The sequence below is a fragment of the Podarcis vaucheri genome, assembly GCF_965113315.1.
Source record: "Podarcis vaucheri genome assembly, chromosome: 4".
Taxonomy (NCBI): domain Eukaryota; kingdom Metazoa; phylum Chordata; class Lepidosauria; order Squamata; family Lacertidae; genus Podarcis; species Podarcis vaucheri.
In genome coordinates, this window is record NC_138762.1 from 54,677,611 (window position 1) to 54,699,837 (window position 22,227).

Consider the following 22,227-nt stretch of genomic DNA (forward strand, 5'->3'; position numbering starts at 1 on the left):
CCGGAGAGAGAGAGCGCGCGCGCACACCGCCGCTCGCTCCTCAACTCGCTCTCCGCAACTGCATCATCGCAGCCATAAACCCGGGAGTTGGTCACAGCGCCCTCTGCTGTTCGCCGCCGGCTTGACCCCTCCCTCCTCGCGTCATGGGGAGGAGGCGGGGAAGTGGACGGCTTGCTGCGGCGACCGAACGCTTCCCTTGGTTCACCATAGACGCGGCGGCAAGAGCGGCCGCCAGGGTGGTGGCTGTAGAAACCCGCCATCTTGAGCCTGCAGAAGCGGTGCGGGTGGGGAGAAAGGAAAGGATATTACTGTATGGGATTCTTTCTGCTGGGAACGGCGGTATTATTGTGGGGGGGGGGGCATTAAAAATGCTCCTCTGTCATTGGACTAGTGCTATGCCATGACTGCTGGGCGCCTTTTGCTTCATCTCCTAAATGTGTTTCATAGCACAGAAGGGTTATTATGCTTTCAGGTAGGGATAAAATATCTGTGGTCCGCCAGACGCTGCAGGACTCCCAACTCCCGTCAGCTGTGACCATTGGGCAACAAAGTCCAACAAAGGCGGGGGGCGGGGCGCGCACGGCTTCCCTCCCCTCCTTCAGGCCTGATTGACAGGTGCGTGTTCCGGCACTTGACGGCTGCATCGAGTCAGGACTTGTACGTGCAAGTGGCGGACCGAACAATTACGAGCGCATGTTGACTTTAAAACAGGCTCCTGCGCCTATATTTTAACAGAGACTTGGATTTGTATTAACAATTAGAAAGCGACAAGTTGGGCCTCCGGGGGGGGGGGGTGAGAGCCTTCAAAATTCTGAATTCTCAGGCAGGAGGAGGGTGAGTTGAAGGTGCCCGTTGTCTGCCGGGTAAACAAGCCAAATCGGCCCATGGTTTCTCAAACGGGAAGCAACCCAGCACTGGGCAGTCTTCTCATCCAAGGAGGTACAGCTGCTAGCTGTTGAAGATGTGGATTATTCGGCTCTTAACTGGCCCTGTTGGCACCTTCAAAGGTCTTCTTTAGGTAGTGACCTGGAGTAAGTGAAGGTGGGCAGGCAGCAGAGCCAGGCACCTCACAGCAAACTCCTCGAGGGCACCTCTGGATTTTTCCTTTGAGCAGGCCAGCCACCTGCTTCTCAACATCCTCTTTGCTGCCTATTTGTGAGGCTCATATTTAGGGTGACTCTGATGCATTGTTTGACCTTGTGAGGAGAGGTATGCCATCACCTGCCCCTCCATGCTTAAGGGTATTCCATTAAAGGAATCTGGGGGTGTTGATCTTGTCCGAAGCCCGGGTCGAGGGCTAGGGCCATGACACGACCCCGACGGGAACACCAGGGGGGACTCGAGATGGTATGCATCGACAGGGCTCCCCCTTCCGTGGCTTACCCTTACCAGACTTCCTGCGCATCAGATATAGCTGGGTCCATTCAATGCCTAAGCCAATACTGCTCACATTCTGTAATCAATAAAGTTGTGGCCAAATTTGCCCAATAACATTAGCCTAAACCCATGTCCTTGTGTGTGTTATTTCCCAACGAGGGGGTGGCTATGGGGTCTTGACATGCAAGTGAGGCTCATATTTAGGGTGACTGATGCCCTTCAACAACCAGGAGAGTGGGCAAGGTGTCAGGCTGGTTGCCTCAGACACCCACAACTTTTATGACATCAGGGTTTCATGCAGGTGACTTTCCCAGCCCTATCTGGAGACACCCAAGGATTGAACCTCAGACCTTTTGCTCTACCATTTGAGCTATATCCCTGCTTTACAAGTACTCATACCTTGGATTCTACTGAGGGGACTTTCTCTACCTCCAGCTGAGGGGAGAGGTGCATCTCATTATTTAAGGCTGCCTTTTTGAAGGAAAGGGGCAAGTAGGAAAGGACCTGCCAGGCAGCCACAGAAGCACTTCAAGTTCCCCTCATCCCTCCCTTGATCACTTAGCATAGGGGTGGACAGCCTCATGTCTGAGGGCTTCTCTGACCCTTGGAACACTGCCCTGGTCACACCCCTCACTTTCTCTGCTTCCAAATATTTTTGCCTTGTGTGTCTGGAGATAGAGAGGGGTGTGTGTAGAAGCTAGCCTACTATATGAAGGTAACATTTTTATTTGTTGTTCACCCTGATTTTGCATTAGTACTGGCATGTGGCTCTCAGAAGGCCTCTAGAAGGGAATGTAGCCCTCTAGCTGAAAAAAGTTCGAATCTCTCTTCATCACTCACCTCTCCCATCTCTTGTTCTGAACCTCACTCCTCTCCCATGTGATTATATCCACCCATGCAGTCCCCCTCTTTTAACATGGTCATATTTTGTACTTGCATGAATCTGTCTCTTGTCCATGGGCACTGATTTGGCTACATAAGCACTGCACTCTCCAGGTTAGAAATAGAAAATGCAAGTGGGGCCCTATAACAAAAGACAGTCATACCTCGGGATAAATGCGCTTCAGGTTGAGCACTTTCGGGTTGTGCTCTGCGGCGACCCGGAAGTAATGGAGCACGTTACTTCCGGGTTTTGCCGCTCATGCATGCACAGACGGTCAAAATGACGTCACGCGCATACGCGGAAGCGGCAAAACACGACCCGCACACGTGCAGACGTGCTGTCACGTCTTACGTTCTGTTCAGGATACGAACGGGGCTCCGTATTGCAGTGTTTCTGTTCATGGTTGAGGTCACTCCATTCCTCACATGCTTGGGTTTTCCTTCCATCTCCTCAACAGTCAGTCAGCATTCCTGCCCACTGACCAATCAGTGCTCATTTGGCTGTGTTGAGGGGTTGGGTTGAACACAGTAGTGCCCAATCCCAGCTACATTAAAATATTGAATGTGTAGTTTCTGAGATGAGCCATTTTCAGAAAAGGTTTTGCCCAAATGCATTGTTTTTTAAGTTGTCCAGAGTGTGTTGTTCACAGGTGTGTTGCGGTATTGTTTATCTTGTCAAATATCTCAGTTCTCTGCTATGGCTTCTTTTCTCCAGATTATTTAGTGTGAACTTCCTGTCCTTTCATATTTCAGCTGAAATGTTACTGCATTGCAATTGTGAGGTTCATGATTTAAAATATGGTCATTGGTAACTTTGTCCTTATGCCCTTCCATGATAAAGAAATATGGAAACTGGGATCAGCTTGGTTGGAGGATACAGCTGTACAGAACTAGCTATAACAAAGCTGATCCCAGTTTCTGGAATCATATTACAGTACAATTTAGTCATTGCTACTGTCTTGCTCACAATTGTAGTTCAATACTTTTTTGTTAGTTCAATATATATTTTTGTTACTAGGGGGCAGCAGACTCTTAAGATATTCACTACTTTGATCTGATTATACTAGGGCTTCATCTACTGTACATAATAACAATATCAAAATATTAAGATTTATATCAGAATCTGGAATTGTGCCGAACCTTTCCTTCAAGGCTATAGATGTGCACAATTTGTTCTTGGCAATATCTTTTGTCTCACTGAGAAATAATATTTAATGAAATTCAGTCAAAATCTAATGTAGACTAACTGCTTAGTGCTTCTGTGAACATGTCTCTACATTTTTCTCACATTTTGATATGAATTAAATGCCAGTACTTTTTACATGGGAATTGGTGTATTCACTAGCGGTACAATCCAAACCCCTCTTACACTGTTGAGGTGGGTGGGTTTGGATTAGGTGGAGCTGTCCCTCTAACTAGCTCTCCTGGCTTATCTGAGAGAAAATCTCAAAATGTGACTTTGCAAGGGAAGGGACAAAGCTGAGCTGGCCCATGAGCCATTGGACCCTAAGCCAGTCTCATGGCTGCTGTGTGCCAGTGTTGGCCAAAACAGCCTTGCTGTAGCTACAACAGTGTTTCCACTGCTCCACAAAGCCATTATGGCAGAGTGGGAGGGAGTTACAATTGTCCCTGTAATGTGTTAGTTTACTGAGCAATATAGAGTATGGTGTATTGGGGGTGTGGGGGTGAGAGAGAGAGGAACCCAGCCTTTAGGAGGCATTAACAACATAAGAGGGCTATATGTAAGAAGAAATAGGACCTCTGCCACCCACAGTTGTTGCTGAAGTGGCTAAAGGAGGAATGTGCACTGAATTAGGACTCCTGCAAGAAGTCAGCTAGTTGCATTGAAAGTCCCTCAAAGGTATATGTTTTAATATTTCATTGCACACACATTTGCAAGCTGCACAGAAGCTTCGAAATAGAGCGTACTAGAAAATAATATAAAATACTTCAAAACTGTATTTTATTCAGCATAATCACGTAGCTCAAGCAAAATCACTTGCTAGTTGGCATTAGTAAAAACTGCAAAGAAAATAGCTGTGCTTAGTTAAAACTTGATGTGCATGATAACATTTTCATCTGGTAAAACTGGATACATTATTGTTCACACTGTTTACTGAGCTTAGTATTCCAAATACAAACTGCATCTCAAACAACGTAACTCATAAGTAATTATTATCAGGTAGTCAAATGCCAAGAGCTATGGTGTTACAAGGAGAAATCCACATCACAGTTAAATACATAATATGATCATGAATATTGTATAAGAAAGTCATTTGACATTAAAGTTACGTATATTATTTCCAAAAGTTGCTGATTTGACATTGTGTTTATCTACATTGTTTTTTAGCTGGTCAACAAGACATAGTAATAAGCTCAGAATGTTGTTCTTTTGATTTATTCTCTCTGAGGATCACACATACAGTAACAAAACATGTTTTAATCTGCTCATACAGTTGAAAACCCCAGCTACAGGTGCATTTACCTGTATGAGGCACACAATACTGAGTATACAGTTGATGTCCACAATCACTGCATTTTAATGTGTGCATATAAAACATTTAAATGTGTATATTAAATATGTAATATATATGAAGAGGCTTGAAAGCATAAGAATCCAGCACTGCAGAAACACTATAGGAAGTAGAGGAGCCAATGATCTGGAGAGCTTTGTGCTAACCACTTGTGTAGTGCTGAGAAGTATACTGTGGGGTAATGTAATTACCTGGAATGAAGCCATTAATTTGCATATTTTAATTTACACATACTTAGATTTTGTACTAATAAAATTACAGAATAAAACTTAAGTCATGAAGTACCTAAATCATTGTCCAAGGCAGTTCTTAACCTTACAGATGTGTTTGATTCCTACTCCTTCATGGCTCCATTGCCTACCTCTTCAGTAATATTGGAATGAGGGAAGGTGTCAATAACATGGTCATTTCCTGGGCCAATGTCTAAACACTACTACAACTACCATTTGGTTCTTCCCTCCCCTGAACAGTTGTCATTCCAACTGGTCACCCTAAGAACACTTGCATAACTTCATGATGGAAGGGCCAATTGCATGGTTATTTCCCATGCCAGTGGCACCAGCTGCCAGTGAGATCATGGCTGGCATAAGAAGTATTTCTTTTGCCTGATCTTCCATGTTTAAGCATTCAAACAGCTGTTATTTGGCTGCTTCCTTCTCTCCCTGAACGTTTGCCATTCCAGCTGGTCACTCTTAAGAACAAGTATGTTAAGTTTAAAAATTAGAACCTGAGTCTGCATGTTTTCAGCTTCCTTCCTGATCCCTTCCCCTTTTGTGTTAGACCGTGTTTGGTTGCAGGATTACAGTCTTGCTTTTTAACATTTGAACGGTGCACAGTACATTTTAGGCACTCTTATAAATGTTTATTAATATAATAGAGCATCACGGGATGGAACTTCACGGAAGAACAAGTGCTGTAAAGAGCTGGTACTTATCCATATTTAAGGCTGTCGGTACTTAACACTTCAAATCTTGGAAGTGGTTTTTTGGCACTGCTTCAAGGGTTCTGGACATTTAAAATATTTTCCTCAATCTGAATTAGTGTTCAACTTAAGAGCTGAGTCCTATACATGGTTAGATCTCTAGCTCATATTTGATGGGTCTGTAGCATGAAGTGGACAGCTAATTTGTCCCATCAATTTTTTTTCCCGTCCAGGAAGCTGGTTTATTATATTTTTTATCATAGTGGAATTTAATTATGCATTTCAGGATGTATGAATAATCCAACTACTGCATGTGTTATGTTTTGAAGCCTCCTGTATTCAGGATTTGTACCAGTTATTTCTTTCAGCTGAAAGAAGATTAGTCAAGCAAACACATCACAACTTCCTGAATTATTCCAACTCCCCTTATAACTTGACATATTTTTTTCTCTGTCACTGAACATCTACTAGTTGGTTAGGTGCTTGTTTTAATGTAGCTGCTTTTAATTATATGTTATGGCATTATTTTCCAATTTAAAATGTTGGTAAGATCAATCCATATTTGCCAAGCAATATCCTAGGATATCTGATCCTATGGACCCAGTTCAGAGTAATGCTTGGGCACTTTAAGCACAGCATACTTTAAGGGCATACTTCATGATGAATAATGATTGGGAGTTAGTGTTGAATCTATTGAGCTCTATAAACAATTTTGTTGCTTGAGATAGGACCAAAGAGTCAAGTAGTCAGTTAGCTTATGTTTTGAACATAGCAGGTTGTAGACAGCTAACAGAGGAGCTCTGAATGAAAATGAACTCCCCCATTGTTTACTCAAATAGAAAATATAGAGCCAGTGCTAATTTGGTTTCATTCTACATTTTTATTTGTGTGTGTGGTTTGAAGCAAAGGTGGGGAACCGAGAGCCAATTTCTAGCCCTCAGAGCTCTTCTCAGGCCATGCCCTTCACTGGCCCTACTTCATACCCTGATTGTTTTTGCATGGCTGGCATGGCCCCTCCCATCATTGGCATGGTTGCCCCAAAGTGAGTGAATCCCTTGGGGATTCCATCTTCTAAAGGAATGCCAGGAGCTCTGTTTCTACAGGATCATATTTCTGGCAACAGCCTATGGCTCCTCTATAGAAATGGCCAAGCATACTGTGTTAGTATATGAATGTTATAATACAGCTTTTGTTATTTGTGGTGAAGAACGTGTCCAAATATGGCAGATGTGGAAAGTGGTCTGTAATGTTGGAGATGTTTTCCACACTGTATGATTTTAGTGGAGAGTAGCCATTGAAGAGAGAGGTGTCTAAAACAGCAATGTATGTGATCATGTTTCTGTCTCTGCATGGCATCTTTAATTTGCCTTGTGCTTCATTGTCGTGGCTGCTGTATATAGTTAAGCTTTGTTCTCGTATCTGGCCATTGATCTCACTTTTTATCTGTAGTCTTCGCAGTCCCCAAATGGTCAGATATTTTGCTGACAGAGGAATTGTGCCACATAGTGAGAGCTTCAAGTCATACACAGCTGTAAAGTTCAACAGCATTCTCAACATGGATGTTTCCGTGAACCAAATTGTCAGATTATTGTAGTAGCTTTTGTCTATTGTATAGGGCAAAACAGTCTTGCAATTGCAGATCAGATTTGCCAGACTGTAATCGCAGTCATTGTCACTAATATCATCAGGACATGTGCAGTTACGAATCGTGCTTTCCTTGGTGAAAATAAGAGTATTATTCTTTTGGCCTTGTACAAAACTATCCAGACAGAAGCCTAAGAAGCCAACCAAAAAGAGATGGTGTCCATGGGCTAATGCTGCCATCATTATTACAGTGTTCTTAGCCACAAGAACCTCACTTCATTAAATCAGCAGATCTGATGACTGCAACCTACAGAGAATAAAAGTAAGATGATTATTACCATACAGTACACACCCACCATTTCCTACCTTGTCTATTTATGGCTGGTTTCCATCAATCTAAGCAGGCCCAAATTACTGAGAGTTGAGGGCAGTAATTACATTTGGAGACCATGAAACCCTCTTTGCAGAACAAGCAGAGATTTGTCCCAGGCTGAAATTCCTGCTTCTGTAGGAATTTGGGTTATTTTGGTACATTGCTGTCTCTAGCTGTAAAACTGAGAATAATGATGATATAATTCATAGGGTCATTGCAAAGACAAATGAGATGGATTATGAAGTACACTGCACATTGAAACTTTGATAAGAAACAATCATATTTTAAATGCTGAACTTTACCGGTCCTTACTTCATAGACTTCAGTTTTAATTCTTTTGCAGTCCTTAATACATTAACCAAAGATGAGATGTGCCTTGAATCAGTTTTTCAATAACTTCCATAGAATACAGATTGGAGCTTTCCTCTTGGTCTTCTAAGCACTTCCTTTATTCGAGAATAGCTGTGCACAGGCATCAATCAGGACAGCATGCAGCTGATTCAGATTTGCAACAAGTTAAGTAAGTTTTATTGGCTTCATCATACACCATAATAAAACTAAAATACGAGAACAAAATAAAATCCAATAATTCAGAGGATCTGCACTATATTACAATCCAGAGCCAGATGACAGGCACTAGTACAGTATGCTCAGTGTTATAGTTGAACTGATGTTCTCTGCATAGGAATTAGAATGATGGCAATGTGACATTTTCCTGCTTGCTCTATTTCTGCTTGGAGGTGTAAACTGTTTGGCAAGTCTTCATTGCAGAAAAAAAGTACAGTCCTTGGGCAGTTGCCAATGTGTGGTCTCCCATAGAGCAGTGTGTAATATAGTAGCAAGTTTTTAATACTGTATTTTCAATTTGTAATCCTCCTGGGACCTCATGGTAAAGGCAAGGAAAGAGATCTAACAAGTAAACCTCTTTAGACTGGAGAAAGTTGTAGCTGCTTTGCTCTATTTTCCGTGAGCTTTTGTGCTAGAAGTCAGTTACTTCCAGGGTTGAATTACAATTTTGTTGATCCATATTCTGAGGTCCAAGCATCTTATATTGTGCTTTTGCTTCTTCTAGAACATGCTCAGCTTTCAGAGAAGCTGTGCATCCATTCACATGACTTCTCAAAGGGCAGGCAGTCTTCCAGACATAGGGATGTATGAAATAGGGTAGCCCAAAACATATATCAGGGTGCGGGGACATACGGATTTTACTTCCTTATTCAGTCTATTCATGCAGTTCTGTGTATAGGGAACTAGTAGCCACCATCAGCTATGTTTCAAGGTAGTACCCCAGCATACATTTCAAATCTTCTGCAGCACAGAATATTCTGTTCCTCATGATGATCAGGGTATGATATTCAGAAGACATCATAGCCATTTATCCAGTGTTGCCTTGTAAGAAGGAAATATTCTTTCAAAGACAGAATAGGATCAGATGTCCTAAATCTGTCTCCACTCTACTCTCATATATTCCCCCATCCGAATAAGTGAGAATGGTGTTTTCTACCTTTTAAAACCCAATATTTAGTTCAGACTCTTTGTGGATATCTCTTCAACAACATACCAGAGATGCCAATAAAATGCAGTTAATACTAAACAAAGGTCAAATTCATCTCACCTGCAACACTTTTGAGGTTAATTGAGTTACCTCAATAATAAATCTGGTCACAAATGTCTATGAGCCCAATCATGCATTAACAAGCAGATCCAATTACTAGTTTCCTGACAGCGTTTTCTCATTTTTTAGCTTGGTTTCTAGGCTCGGGTAAGTCAACTAAATCAAAACATCTACAGTACCACTATTGTGCTATATATAGACTAATATTTTGCTGGCACTTTGTTTAGCTCTGAACTTGTTTATCTATTTGCCAAGTAACATGCTGCAACACAACAGTCCTAGAAAATGTTTTAACAAGTGCAACATGAACTGCACTACAGTAATTTTTAAGGAAGGAGCAGATAGGCATCACTTGTAGGGAATATTGGAGTGGGGGGGAGGTTTATATTTCCATAACAAAGTTTGTGGGGTTTTAGCTCTCACTTCACTTAATTGTTCCATCTACCAATCGGCAAAAAGGCAATATATTTTGGAACCTGTTGAAGCAGAAAATTCAAATGACACTCCCTCTATAGTGAAAATAAAATGGATTAACTTATTGACCATTCATGGCTTTTACAATGATGCCCCAAATCTGCCACCAAAGGTGGCAGTCTCATTCTGCCTAATGCTATGGCTAGCGCAACTGGGCAGGCAAAAGGAGGCATGCAACCTGTCCCTAGATTTTCTTAAATTGTGGCAGCAGAGGCTTTTATGGCTGCCAGTTGTTTCCGAGTTTGTGTGTATCCACTCTAGTTGGAGTAAAGGTGATGCTCCATCGTGTGATGGATGGTATTAAGAAAAAGGGGAGCGAATGTGGCTACTGTTTCTGGTTTATTCTATCCAGGGTTGGTACCTTAGCAATATCACCTGAAGCAGCCCATGTATTTGAGTATCATAATCCAATGTTATGAATAATAACATCAGTAAAAATACTATATTTGAAAAACAACTTATATCTATTTACTTACCTTAGCTTTGCTTTATTCATATCATGCCTCCAAAACCAGCAGCACTTCACATTTGACTTGACTTGGTATGCTTAAGCAGAGTTCTTCCATATAAGCAGTACTCTTATATCTTGAAGTTGCAAGAAGAGTTACTTTTGGAAATGTTTTCTCACCTTTTCTGGCTCTTTCTGCAACACAAACTAGTGTCAGTGAGTCCTGAAGTTTCTCTGTGCTTCAGCAAGTACCACCCTGAGCCACATACTCTTCCTCTGATAATTTTTACCACCCACACTGCACTGATATTTGATCCAAGGGTTACCTACATGGTCGTGCGTGTTTCAAGACTCCTACTCAAACTACTTTACTGCTTGCATCATTCGGCATTTTGAAAAATAGTTTCCCTGTAGCGGTTGGCAAGCTGCTCTTTATGAGAGTGGAAAATCTGTTTGACTACAATGACAAAGTCTGTTACGATCAATCACCGGCTCCTGTTCTTTAATGCATCTTTTGAACGGCTATTAGAATGGGGAATAGAGAATACTTGCTGGAACTCAGACATATAAAAACCAGCTACTTGCCATTTAAGAAGAATAGTTTTTAACAGAAATTGCTCATTATCTGTAACCTATGTACCTTTTAAGAAGTGCAGGAAGTGACTGCCTTTCTTATACAACAATGCTAAAGCATCCACAACACCATAAAAACAGCAATAGCATCTTTTTTTGGGTAAATATTCAAAAGATCTGAAGCACTATCAAAAAATTCTCACATCAGCGCTCATAACCAAATTTCAGATAGGTCAGGATTTTGTTTGACTAGTAATAACAAGGCTTGTTATTCTGACATTCATTCACGGATACACATTTCTCCCCAGCCAGGGCCAGGCTCTGGGTGGCTAACACCAAATATGAATTACAATAAAACGTAATAGAAGCAACAACAAACAAACAGTTAATTAAAATACGGATTAAAATGCAGCCACATTTTAGTAGCAGGCCATAAATCAAAACCATAAAGGGAGGAAATATCAGATATTCACCCAAGCCAGCTATCCATGCTGGTCCTACATTGAGGCTTTTATTGGCCTGTATCTTCATTTGCAGTTATATTGATCTCTTTTACCTCCATTTCTTGCTTCAGGTGTTTAGATCCTATTTGAAAACCAGGGGGTATAAAAACTGTCACTATTTACATGTTTGGATAATATTTTTCCTTCAACAACCCCCTGGACTGGTTGGATGCAGAGGAATGGTGGGAGGAACCAGCTGGGGAACCATCAAGGGAAGACGGCTCAGAGGTGGAAGGGGGCAGCACAACAATGAGTGATCAGAGAGAAAAGAGGGAGAAGTCTGGGAGGAGGAGTTATCGGAAGTTGAAGAGGTGACAGGTCTTAGTGAGCTGGGAGAGTCTGTGGCAGAAAAGTCCAGAATCAGAGGCAGAAGCTGAAGCAGAGGAGGAGGCCAAGAAATGAGTCAAGCTGGTGAAGAGTCATGGGTATCTTCCCTTTCTGCTGCGGTCAGCTTCCCTCCACCCGCTTCCCAGAACCAGATGGTCCCCTTATGGGACAGCTGCATATTCCTACATTGCAGGTGGTTGGACTAGATGATCCTCAGAGTCCTTTCCAACTCTACAAGTATATGATTCTATGCTTCTCTATGCATGCCTGACCTGGCCTTAAGAAAATTCCAATTTCATAATATATTGGGGCAAATTTGTGTAAACAACACAAATTTAAGTTAATAGCCAACATTTGTCATACTCAGAGTAGACACATTAAAAATATTAGTTTCTTCTCCATTTATTTCAATTTACAATCAAACAGCTAGTTCTATGTAAGCACTGTGTATGACTAGCACTGAATATTGCCCATATTATTTTATAAACAGAAATGAGCAGCAATAATAAGTTTACAAATAATAAGTAGAGGGGAGGGGAAGGAAGCAAACTAAAAAAAGGGTAAAAATACTAAAACCTTGTAGTTGAAGTAAAAAGTAATCTGCTTTCAAACAGCAGTTTAGTAGAAGTCTTAAAACAGTACTTTCCCAAGTTTAATATACTGTACATTATTTAGGCCTTGTGGTTGGTTCTGTGGTGAAGCATTAAACTGCCTAGATAAGATGGAATTAAATTGGGAGCTTGTTATAAATAACATTCCAGTAGGACTAGATAGTAGTCCCCTGATCCTTAAAAAAAATAGAGGGGAAAACCCAACCACGAGTTTTCTGTAAATAAATTCTAGGACCTGTTTTGCTGTCATGACTGCAAAAGCCTCCAAGATGAGTTTGTGCAGATGTTTTGTCTCATTGTTAATTCCACCAGGCCAATGAACATCCTGTTCAAAAACATAAATCTGTAAGGGCTTTATTTCTGAGAAAATGTTTGTTTTTTTAGTATCCCTGGCATCCAAAACCCTTTTGGGGTCTCATTTGACAATATACTACACAGTGGTTCAGTTTGGATGCTAAGCAAACAATGGTTGGGTACTATGTGAATGAGTTTGTGCACCCACTCCTCTTCTTGTGCACTCTGTGATTCAGTATGTCCTTTCTTGGTTTGCAGCAAACCATCATTTGTTGTTGCAACCAACCTGGCAAAATAATTTGTGCTTGCTGTGCAAACCAAGATCAAACTTAGATTTACAATCATGGTTTGCAAGGCAAAACCAAAGCCATAATTTTGTTTTGTTTTTGCCTCAGATGTAATTACGGACAATGGTTTGCTACAAGCATGGACATGAGGGGAAGATGCAAAGTATGAGGAAGCCTACAAGCCCAAGGCTTATTCCAAGGCTATGGTGGGGTCTTATGTTTTGAACCAATCCATTGAGAAAGTTGCTTACAAAGTCATGGCAGTTTGTGATGGAACGGTCCTGTGACATCATATTAACAAGCACCAAGAAAGTAAGTGTTGTAACTCTCACTGCCGAATTCACATAGGGGAATTCCTTCTTTGAAAAATGCTTCCCCAGATCTCCTTGCATAGGTATACACATAGTTGATGTAAATGGTTTCTTCCTGGTGAAATTTTCTGAGCAAACCCCATAAAACAATAGCTCTTGTAGTTCATCATTTAGTTAGCCACATTCTATTGACTGCAAATAGCAACTTTAGGAACAAATAACAGCAAGGGGGGATATCTGGTGGGGAACAGAGTAGGGCTGAGAGGGTTAAATCTCTCCTCTCCCCATACCATGTCCCAGTCTGGATCAGGGTATCCCGCAGCTGGTTATTCTAAGCAAATAATGTCTAGCTGTAAGCATGCTTTTTAACACGTGCTTATTATAATGTGTAGTTTGACCCTAAATCTATGTGTATTGTTGTTTTACATTTTTAAGCAACATCATTGCCTTTAAAACAAGAAATGCTATAGAGAAAGAATGGGAGTTTTTAAATAAGCTTCCCAGGTTTTAGCTCCTGGAATTAGTTTTCTTTTAGATAAACTTGCAGATGCCAGTGGAATGATTGCATTGCCAATGTTTGTTTTACCCAAGCATGTGGTATCATAGCAGCCTGTCACTCCCACTAAATGTTTCTACTGATACTGGAAGAAAGCATTTTCCTAAAGCGGGACTGACAAAGATAGGAATTCAAAATTTTAACGGGAGGCAACTTAAACATGAAAGCAAACATGCAAGGGAAAATATTATCTCCAAAAGAAATAATGGTAAACTAAATTTGCCAAGCTGACAACTCCTTTTTGAACTTCCTACATGTTGAAGGAGCACAGTGACTAGAGTGTAGCCAGGTCTTAAAAACTGCTTGAACTCTGAGGTATTAGAATTACACCACAAGGTTCGTTACTGGCACTGGAGTAACAACAGCACTTTTCACATGCCCCCTTTCACATATTAGTTATATCAAGTTAATCTTGAATACAGTACTCTTTTCCTCCCTGACTTAGGCTGCATGGTTTGTAGCTTTATGCTTTAACTAAATAGCACAGAAACCTCTTACAAATAAAACAAATCCTTGAAATATACGGGTAATTTCCTAACGACAGGTTTAATAATAAAAATGTAATTTGATTTTTGCTCTTATCCCTGTACAGTCAACACAGCTCAGAAAACTAGTCTCTATAAACTTGGAAAGTTTGAGACCAAATTGACTATTTTTCATTTATTAGCTTCATTGCTTATATAAAGAATGTTAATTCAGAAATAATAATAACATGCACACGTAGTGTTCTGATATTAAAAGTCTCTGTCCTGAGTTTACAAACTTATTCATAGGAAAAGCTACATGGTACTGAAGTTTGAGATTCAGAAAGAGACTTTCAGGAATGAAGCTTAATGACAGAACGCTGCTGTGGTAGAAAGCGGCTTGTTTCTCGGGCATTAGGAATTACGCTCTGCTCTTTCTATAATAGCAGCACACAATTTTGTTTAGCAACAGAGAAGAGTACTTACGCTTCTTGTCTGTTGAGTAGTTTGGCGGTGTTGCTCTTCACTTTGCAGATTTTATCTGCGACTGCACTGGTGCTTTGCTTTCATTTGACAGCCTGGTTAATCAACAAGACAGGGTGGAATGTGTGGTCTTGCACTTACTGTTCTTTTATGTTTTCTGGAGGCTTGCAGCCTGAGCTACCATGACAACCAGGAGAGACGCTTGAGGCCTACACCACTTCATTAATAACTCAGTAAAATAAATACCTGGTTTTATTAGCCCCTCTTGCACAGATTGGCAGTTTAAGATTTTGTATTGGAAATGACAGAAAGCATACAGGAAGGCATATGTACAGTTGTAAAACAAAATAGCCACAATCTGTAAGATGTCTGTGGAAGAAGAACAAGACACCGAGAGTTCTTTATCTTAACACCATAGGAGCCAACTCCTGGGGGGAGGGGTGTTTCTGGACCCCACAATAAAATATTTGATGGGGCTGGGCTCCCTCCATGTTAATGGGCATTGCCATTCAAATGTTGTGCATGATCAATTATGCGGGTTGGGGCTTTCCTGCAGTGGCGTAGCGTGGGGGGTGCAGGGGGGGCCGGCTGCACCGGGCGCAACATCTGGGGGTTAGGGTTAGGGGGCGCAAATCCACGGCTTAGGGGGCGCAAATTACTTGCCTTGCCCCGGGTGCTGACAACCCACGCTACGCCACTGCTTTCCTGCCCCCCCCCATATTTTATTTAAGTTACATGTTACAGGTTAAGTTAATAGTTACAGGTTTGGAACAGGTGACAGCAATCAAGGGGCTCTGAGATTGGTGTGGAAGCTGAGGGGGCATATATTCAGACTTAATTTGTGAACAGATTTTAACTGTGTTGCGTATGTAAACTCTCCATAGGTCCTGAGTTGCTGTGTAGACTACCAGCTTTTTGGTACCTGGACCAGGCATCTTTTTGCATGGAAAATGTGCTGGTTATTGTGTTCAGAATCCCCAGCAGTAGGACACATTTTGATGGAAGAAATTCGGAAACTCGGAAGCCTCCAAATTAACCATAGTAAATTAACTACATTATAGGGATAAGAATATGAGAAGGTTAGAGAAGAAAAAGTGTATTAATTGCATTTGTTATAGGTGGAAATATGCCATCTAGTGGCTCAGTATTGTTATGATTAAGTGAAATAGATTTGAAAATTACATACAGTGGTGCCTTGCAAGACGAAATTAATTCGTTCTGCGAGTTTTTTTGTCTAGCGAATTTTTCGTCTCGCGAAGCACGAAATCCCATAGGAATGCATTGAAATTCAATTAATGCGTTCCTATGGTCAAAAAAAGTCCAAACAAAGCCAAATTTGGTACAACAAGAGTTTATTAAGTGCTCTTTAAAGTCACACATACTGTAAAGAGCACTTCAAAAATTGAAGGAACAATTAATTAAGTTTCTAAACATGACAGAAAAACATTTAAAAATCAACAAAGTGTACAGTACATTTTCTAAGACTCTGGGGGACCACTCAAAGAAGGTTCCTCTTCCACTCTTTGCTTCTTGCTGAAGAACCTGTCCATGGTCTGCTGCTTCACCCGCCTTTTCAGCACCTCCCTGAAAGGCGACATGACCGTCGTATCAAAAGTGTTCGCAAGGTCATATGCCACGTGCTTGTTAGGGTGGTGCCGCTGTGCAAATGCCTGCACATCCTTCCACTTCATGCAAATGTCCCTCAGTTCTTTGGGGGACAGCCGTTCCTCAGTTGCTTCCTCCTCTTCCAGCGAGGCCTGCTCCTGCGCAGCCTCTGCCTGCAGTTTGACCAGCTCCTGGGTGGTCAGCTCATGGTCGTGCTCCTCCACCAGCTCGCTGACGTCCTCCTCTGTGACCTCCAGGCCCATGGTCCTCCCCAAGGCAACAATGTCCTGCACCACTGTTGACTCTGATGCATCAGAGTCACTTGGTGCCACACAGTCCGGCCACAGGCTGCGCCAAGCGCAATTCCAATTTCTCTGGCTGATCCCGTTCCAGGCCATGGTGATCATCTTCAAGCAGGTGACGATGTCGAAGTTGTCCTTCCAGAATTCCCGCAGGGTGATGGTGGTGCAATCAGTCACCTCGAAGCATCGCCTGAAAAGCTCCTTGGTGTAGAGTTTTTTGAAATTGGCAATGACCTGCTGATCCATCGGCTGGAGCAGTGGCATGGTGTTAGGCGGCAGGAACATGATTCTGATGAAGCTGAACTCCTCCAACAAGTCCTCCTCAAGGCCTTTAGGATGAGCAGGAGCATTGTCCATCAGAAGCAAAGCCTTCAGCGGCAGGTCGTTGTCCAGCAGGTACTGTTTGACAGCAGGGCCAAAAGCAAGATTGACCCAGTCCACAAACAGCACACGTGTGACCCAAGCCTTACTGTTGGATCGCCACATGACACTCAGCTGCTCCTTGTCGACCTTGTGTTTCTTGAAGGCCCGTGGGTTCTCCGAGTGGTACACCAGCAGGGGCTTGATCTTCAGGTTGCTGCTTGCGTTGGCACAGAAGAGCAGGGTCAGACGGTCCTTCATGGGCTTGTGGCCAGGCAACTTGGCCTCCTCCTGTGTGATGAAAGTCCTTTTGGGCATCCTCTTCCAAAACAGCCCGGTCTCGTCGCAGTTGAAGACCTGCTGTGGAACGTAGCCCTCGGTCTTCCCAACCTCCAGGAACTCCGCTGCAAAGTCTTCAGCCTGACCACGCTGTGGATTCCAAATCTTGCCTTGAACCTCTGCTTGCCTTGAAGACTTCTGGCTCGCCTGAGGTTCCTGGCTGTTCCCGGACGAGGTCTGCGTGCAAGGCCTTGGCCTTCTCACAAATGACGTCCTCAGTCACTGTGTCCCCTGCACGCTGCTTCTCTTCTAACCAGATGAGCAGCAACTTCTCGACCTCCTCCAGAACAGCTGGGCGGTTCTTCATGATCCTGGTGACTCCCTTGGCTGCATCAGTCGCAAGGATCTTCTCCCTCATCTTCAGGATGGTGCCGATGGTCAATGGGTTCCTGCCGTACTCCCTGGTGAGCTCTGTCACACGCATTCCACCGTCGTGCTTCCGGATGATCTCCTTCTTCATTTCCAGCGTCACCTTCTCCTTCTTCCTCTCGCCGGCCTCTGCAGCAGCAGTCTTCTTGGGTCCCATGGCAGCACAGCTCCTACCTTCATAAACTCAGACAGAAAGAAAAAATCAGTGCTTCACATCCAAAAAATTCAAAAGCACCCAGCCACCCACCACACAGAAATTCAAACCCAGAACCAAGTCCTTGAATTCCAAACACCCAACCCAAAATACAAAAAACCCCCAAAAAGTTTTAAAAGTTTAACTTACGAAATGGCTGCAAATCACCAAAGTCTTCAAAATCCTCAAATGGCTGTAAAAGAAGTTTTGGAAAAGCTTTAAAAATCACCAAAGTCTTCAAAAACCTCAACTGTTCCCCCAGCCACCCACCCACCACACAGAAATTGCAAACCCCTCCCCAACTGTTGCAAACCCCTCCCCAACTGTTCCCCCAGCCGCCCACCACACAGAAATTCAAACCCAGAATATTTTTTTAAAAAAAAACACAACATGGCCCAATGGTCACAGAAAATCATAAAAATTCCAAAAAAACCCCACACAAGCTCCCAGATTCTTGCAAACCCCTCCTCAACTGTTCCCCCAGCCACCCACCACACAGAAATTCAAACCCAGAATTTTTTTTTAAAAAAACAGCAGAGTGCCCCAATTGTCACAAAAAATCATAAAAATGCAGAAAAAACCACACAAGCTCCCAGATTCTTGGAAACCTCTCCCCAACACCAAGTCCTTGAATTCCAAACACCCCAACCCAAAATCCAAACCCCCCCAAAAAAGTTTTAAAAGTTTAACTTACCAAATGGCTGCAAAAGAAGTTTTGGAAAAGCTTCAAAAATCAGCAAAGTCCTCAAAAACCTCAAAAAAGGCTACCACACCGCGTGCAATGTGTTGCTCCTCGAAGTCAAGTCGCAACTGCACCTCTTCAAGCAATGCACCTTGGGTTTTAACGGTTTTACGAAAAAGGAAACAAACTTGCAAGACATTTTCGTCTTGCAAAGCAAGCCCGTAGGGAAATTCGTCTTGCGAAGCACCTCAAAAACCGCAAAACCCTTTCGTCTAGCGAGTTTTTCATCTTGTGAGGCATTCGTCTTGCGGGGCACCACTGTACATACATACATACAATCTGTGGACCACATTTTCATATGCATGTGTTATTACTGAAGTAAACATTTTACACATTGGGAAGAGATCCGTAATATATCTGGAGAGGAAGTAGATGGCACAATACAAATGCAAGATAGCAAGCAATAGGCAGGAACAATAAAGAAAAAGAGCTGTTCAACTTTCAGAAGCTTGAAAATTAATAATATAAAAGGTATCATCAAGGCTGAAGTTCCCAAAAGGTATAAAAAGATCATGAGTACAATCCCCTGGAACATTCCCTTGGGCAAGGCCAACTAAAATGAATGAAACTTGCCCTACTTTTGTACAGCTGTTCCCATTCATTTCATGGGAGAACAGGAGATTTTACTTTCCAAAATGCCGACCGAAAGGGAATATGGTCCAAAGAGGCTCACAGTAGGCATGAAAGAAGGGTGGGGACATAAATGTTCTTAATAGGTAAAATAAATATGCTTTTCCCTATCTATCTGGGACTAATTGCACCTCCGTTTTTCTCCATTCCAGCAGGTTTCCAGTACTGTACATTGCTATATTTGTGTTCATGTTTAACATCAAGCAGTCAATTCTTTTTCATCTTAACATGGAGAATCCTGCTATTCTTTTATTTATTTAATGCATTTATATGCCTCATTTAGTTCATCATGGGATTCCAGGCAGTGTGCATGAGGTTTGTAGATCATTTCTCATCCAGCCTTCTCTAAAGATAGTTATGCCACATGTCCTTAGACCACACAGATAATGGTGTTGCTCTATACAGGCCTCCATTAAGCTACAATATTTAAGAGGAATGCCCATTCCCACAAAACCAATTTTGGTGGAAATATCAGGCTAGAAAAGTTAAATCCTATGCACCCTTACTATGTGTTCCACAGAAATAAAAGGCATTACTTCTGAGTATACATATGCTGCAGATTTTGCTACTGGGTAGAGCAGGAACAGGCTAATCTGTTTTTCTTAAGGACTTTTAAAAAGAAGAGAATGTCCGGAACTTAAATGCTTTAAATAATGGTTTCTAGATTTCATTTGGCATGGCATCCTGGCATACATCATACTGCTAGGTTGGGTTTCTTTTGTAGTTTTACTGTGAAGTTTTCCCATGCTTTGAAAAACAATTTAGTGTGAAAGAATCCACGTACAATAAGAAAATGATTGAATGATCCTGCAGAACCAGTTAACACTGGCCCTACAGAACAAGCTGCCAAATATGCAAAGTGAGCAGAGAGGAAAAAGAAAACGGAATATTTATATTTTTCTCTAATCCCTCTCTAGGTACAGAGATCTTCATTTACTGTATACAATCACTGCTTAATCCATACAGTGGCTTAATCCATCTCAAATCCAGGAATGGTTTCTTCACTTGTATCCTTCAATTGAAAATACTTTAGAAAAATCAAATCAAATATAATAATGTATTATGGACAACACTGATTTCTCAGGTAGAAAAAGATTACCTTCCCCTCTCAGTTTTCTAATAATGTCTCTCTCAGCCACACCAGCAGATTTGTTCAGGAGAATGCAGGCAGACAAGCAGACTCTCACCACCTTTTCAACATTTTTAATAAAAGAATGGACAGAATGTGGGGTTGGTTACATAGTTAAAATGACTGTCACAATATAAAATGGCTTAGGCCAGTCATTCTGAGGTGTGCAGGAATGGAAAACCTCAAAGTAGTGTAATGAGACAAACATACAGTCTTACTATCATAAATGAAGAGTAAGTTACAATCATTATATCACATGGAGTTCTGAGCTACAAGTTTGGAACGAAGCCACGAAGGAGATTTTGAGAGAAAAGCAGAAATTGGAAGGAACCCTATGAAAAAAGAGGGGAAAGAGTATGTGAGTGATACTTGTGAGCTATTAATGCCAGCTGGCTTGGGGTTCCACAAGGTGGCAGAATTTCTCTCAAAATCTCCTTCACATACTGGTTCCAAAGGTGTAGCTCAGAGTTCCTTGTGATGCAATGATTGTAGTTTACTATGTATGCTAGTATGAGTGTATAATTAAATTACAAGAAATACCAGACATGCTGTGTTGTACTGTAAAAGTAGAAAGAAGTAACTTAAGCTTCAGTCTTATGCACACAAACCTGGGATTATGTCCTCTTAAACTCAGTGAGGGGTTTTTTTACTTCTGAGTAGAGATGGATAGGATTGCACTGAAATGTGTGTGCTGTGTCACAGGAAATGTTATTACATATTTCCTTATGTTATTGTTTGCCATGATACCAAGGAGATTCTTTTGAGGGCTGAAGCCTATACCCACTTATTTGACAGTAAGCCCGCGTGAACTGTATCCTCCAGACAAAACATAACAAACAATACAGTCAAGTCACACTTTTGTAGACTAGATAGTTGCTTTGGTCACCTGTAGATACCCTATTATAGTGTGGGAATGCAATAAGGTTGCTAAATAAATCAATGACACAACTACCAATATATTTGTGATATACTTTGCAGGTTGGCTTGAAATAGAAGTATGCTAGAACATTAAAAGAGAAAGTGTTTCCTATCAAATCCTCTTCAAATCAATATGTGAAATAAAGGTGATGTATACTGTTTTAAGTAAATAAATTGTGAATCACTGGGTAACAACTGGCTCTTTCTATTTTTGTACAGTGCCTAGCACATATTAGATGGGTCACGCCACAGGTTCAAACAGAAGAGAAGCACCAGATGTTAAAGGCACCTAACAGATGCCATTGAGCAACTGTAGATATGTTCCACCTCTGTCATTCAGGAGAACGTCCCTGGGGTTTAGGGGCACCCTGGGGACAAATATTTATTTGACCAGATGGAGACAATAGGGAGAATTAATTCATTTGTGTTTGTTGAATAAGGCATATCATTGATCAGTTGTGAGACTCCAGTAGCGTTTAAGACAAAGTTTAGGTTATAGTGCAGTTTCTACGACATTATGCTCTTTATAAAAATTGACAACACGGTGCAGTATTATACCCTTTTTACAAATGTGGTATGTGTGTTATTTAACTTGAATTTTTATAATAGACAGCAATCACAATGGTGTGACAATAGGGCTAAACCAAATTTGATAGTATTATTAGCCCCCCAGCAAGTTATAATAAATAAACTCCCAATCTATGGATCACTATCAATTGCAGCAATTACTTCCAAATCCTAGCCATGGCTAATTATATTAAATTAAATGGGACTTAAAGGTAAAGGTAAGTAGGAGTAGCCTTGCAGCCTTAGACCCTAATCAAATGTGTGATTTTACAGAGGTGTCTTTAACCAGATGCCTCAAGCAAACTAACTTTAAACCTAAAGTAGAGGGCCAATATAGGCATTACCATAGCTGCACAGTAAACTCCAATGTAGATAAGCCTTTAAATGAATGTTATGTGTACCGTTTGTGTTCCCATTTAATTTGCACAGTCCACATAACATTACCCTCAAGCACC

General features: G+C 41.6%; 1 protein-coding gene across 5 annotated transcripts; it reads right to left on the minus strand.

Annotated features, from left to right (window-relative positions):
* Positions 1 to 4,195: 4,195 nt before the first annotated feature.
* Positions 4,196 to 14,790, minus strand: EPCIP (exosomal polycystin 1 interacting protein). Of its 5 annotated transcripts, XM_082220541.1 has the most exons (4): positions 14,622 to 14,790; positions 11,256 to 11,367; positions 10,238 to 10,404; positions 4,196 to 7,606 (listed from the first exon to the last, which is right to left on the minus strand). In XM_082220541.1, exon 4 carries the CDS (start codon positions 7,540 to 7,542, stop codon positions 6,877 to 6,879), a length of 666 nt encoding a protein of 221 aa, XP_082076667.1. In that variant the 5' UTR covers positions 7,543 to 7,606; positions 10,238 to 10,404; positions 11,256 to 11,367; positions 14,622 to 14,790; the 3' UTR covers positions 4,196 to 6,876. The 5 variants fall into 5 exon arrangements, with proteins under 5 accessions (XP_082076667.1, XP_082076668.1, XP_082076670.1 ...); XM_082220542.1 differs by lacking the exons at positions 10,238 to 10,404; positions 11,256 to 11,367; positions 14,622 to 14,790 and adding exons at positions 7,738 to 7,853; positions 7,985 to 8,070; XM_082220544.1 differs by lacking the exons at positions 11,256 to 11,367; positions 14,622 to 14,790 and having other exon boundaries at positions 10,390 to 10,910.
* Between the last annotated feature and the right edge of the window lie 7,437 nt (positions 14,791 to 22,227).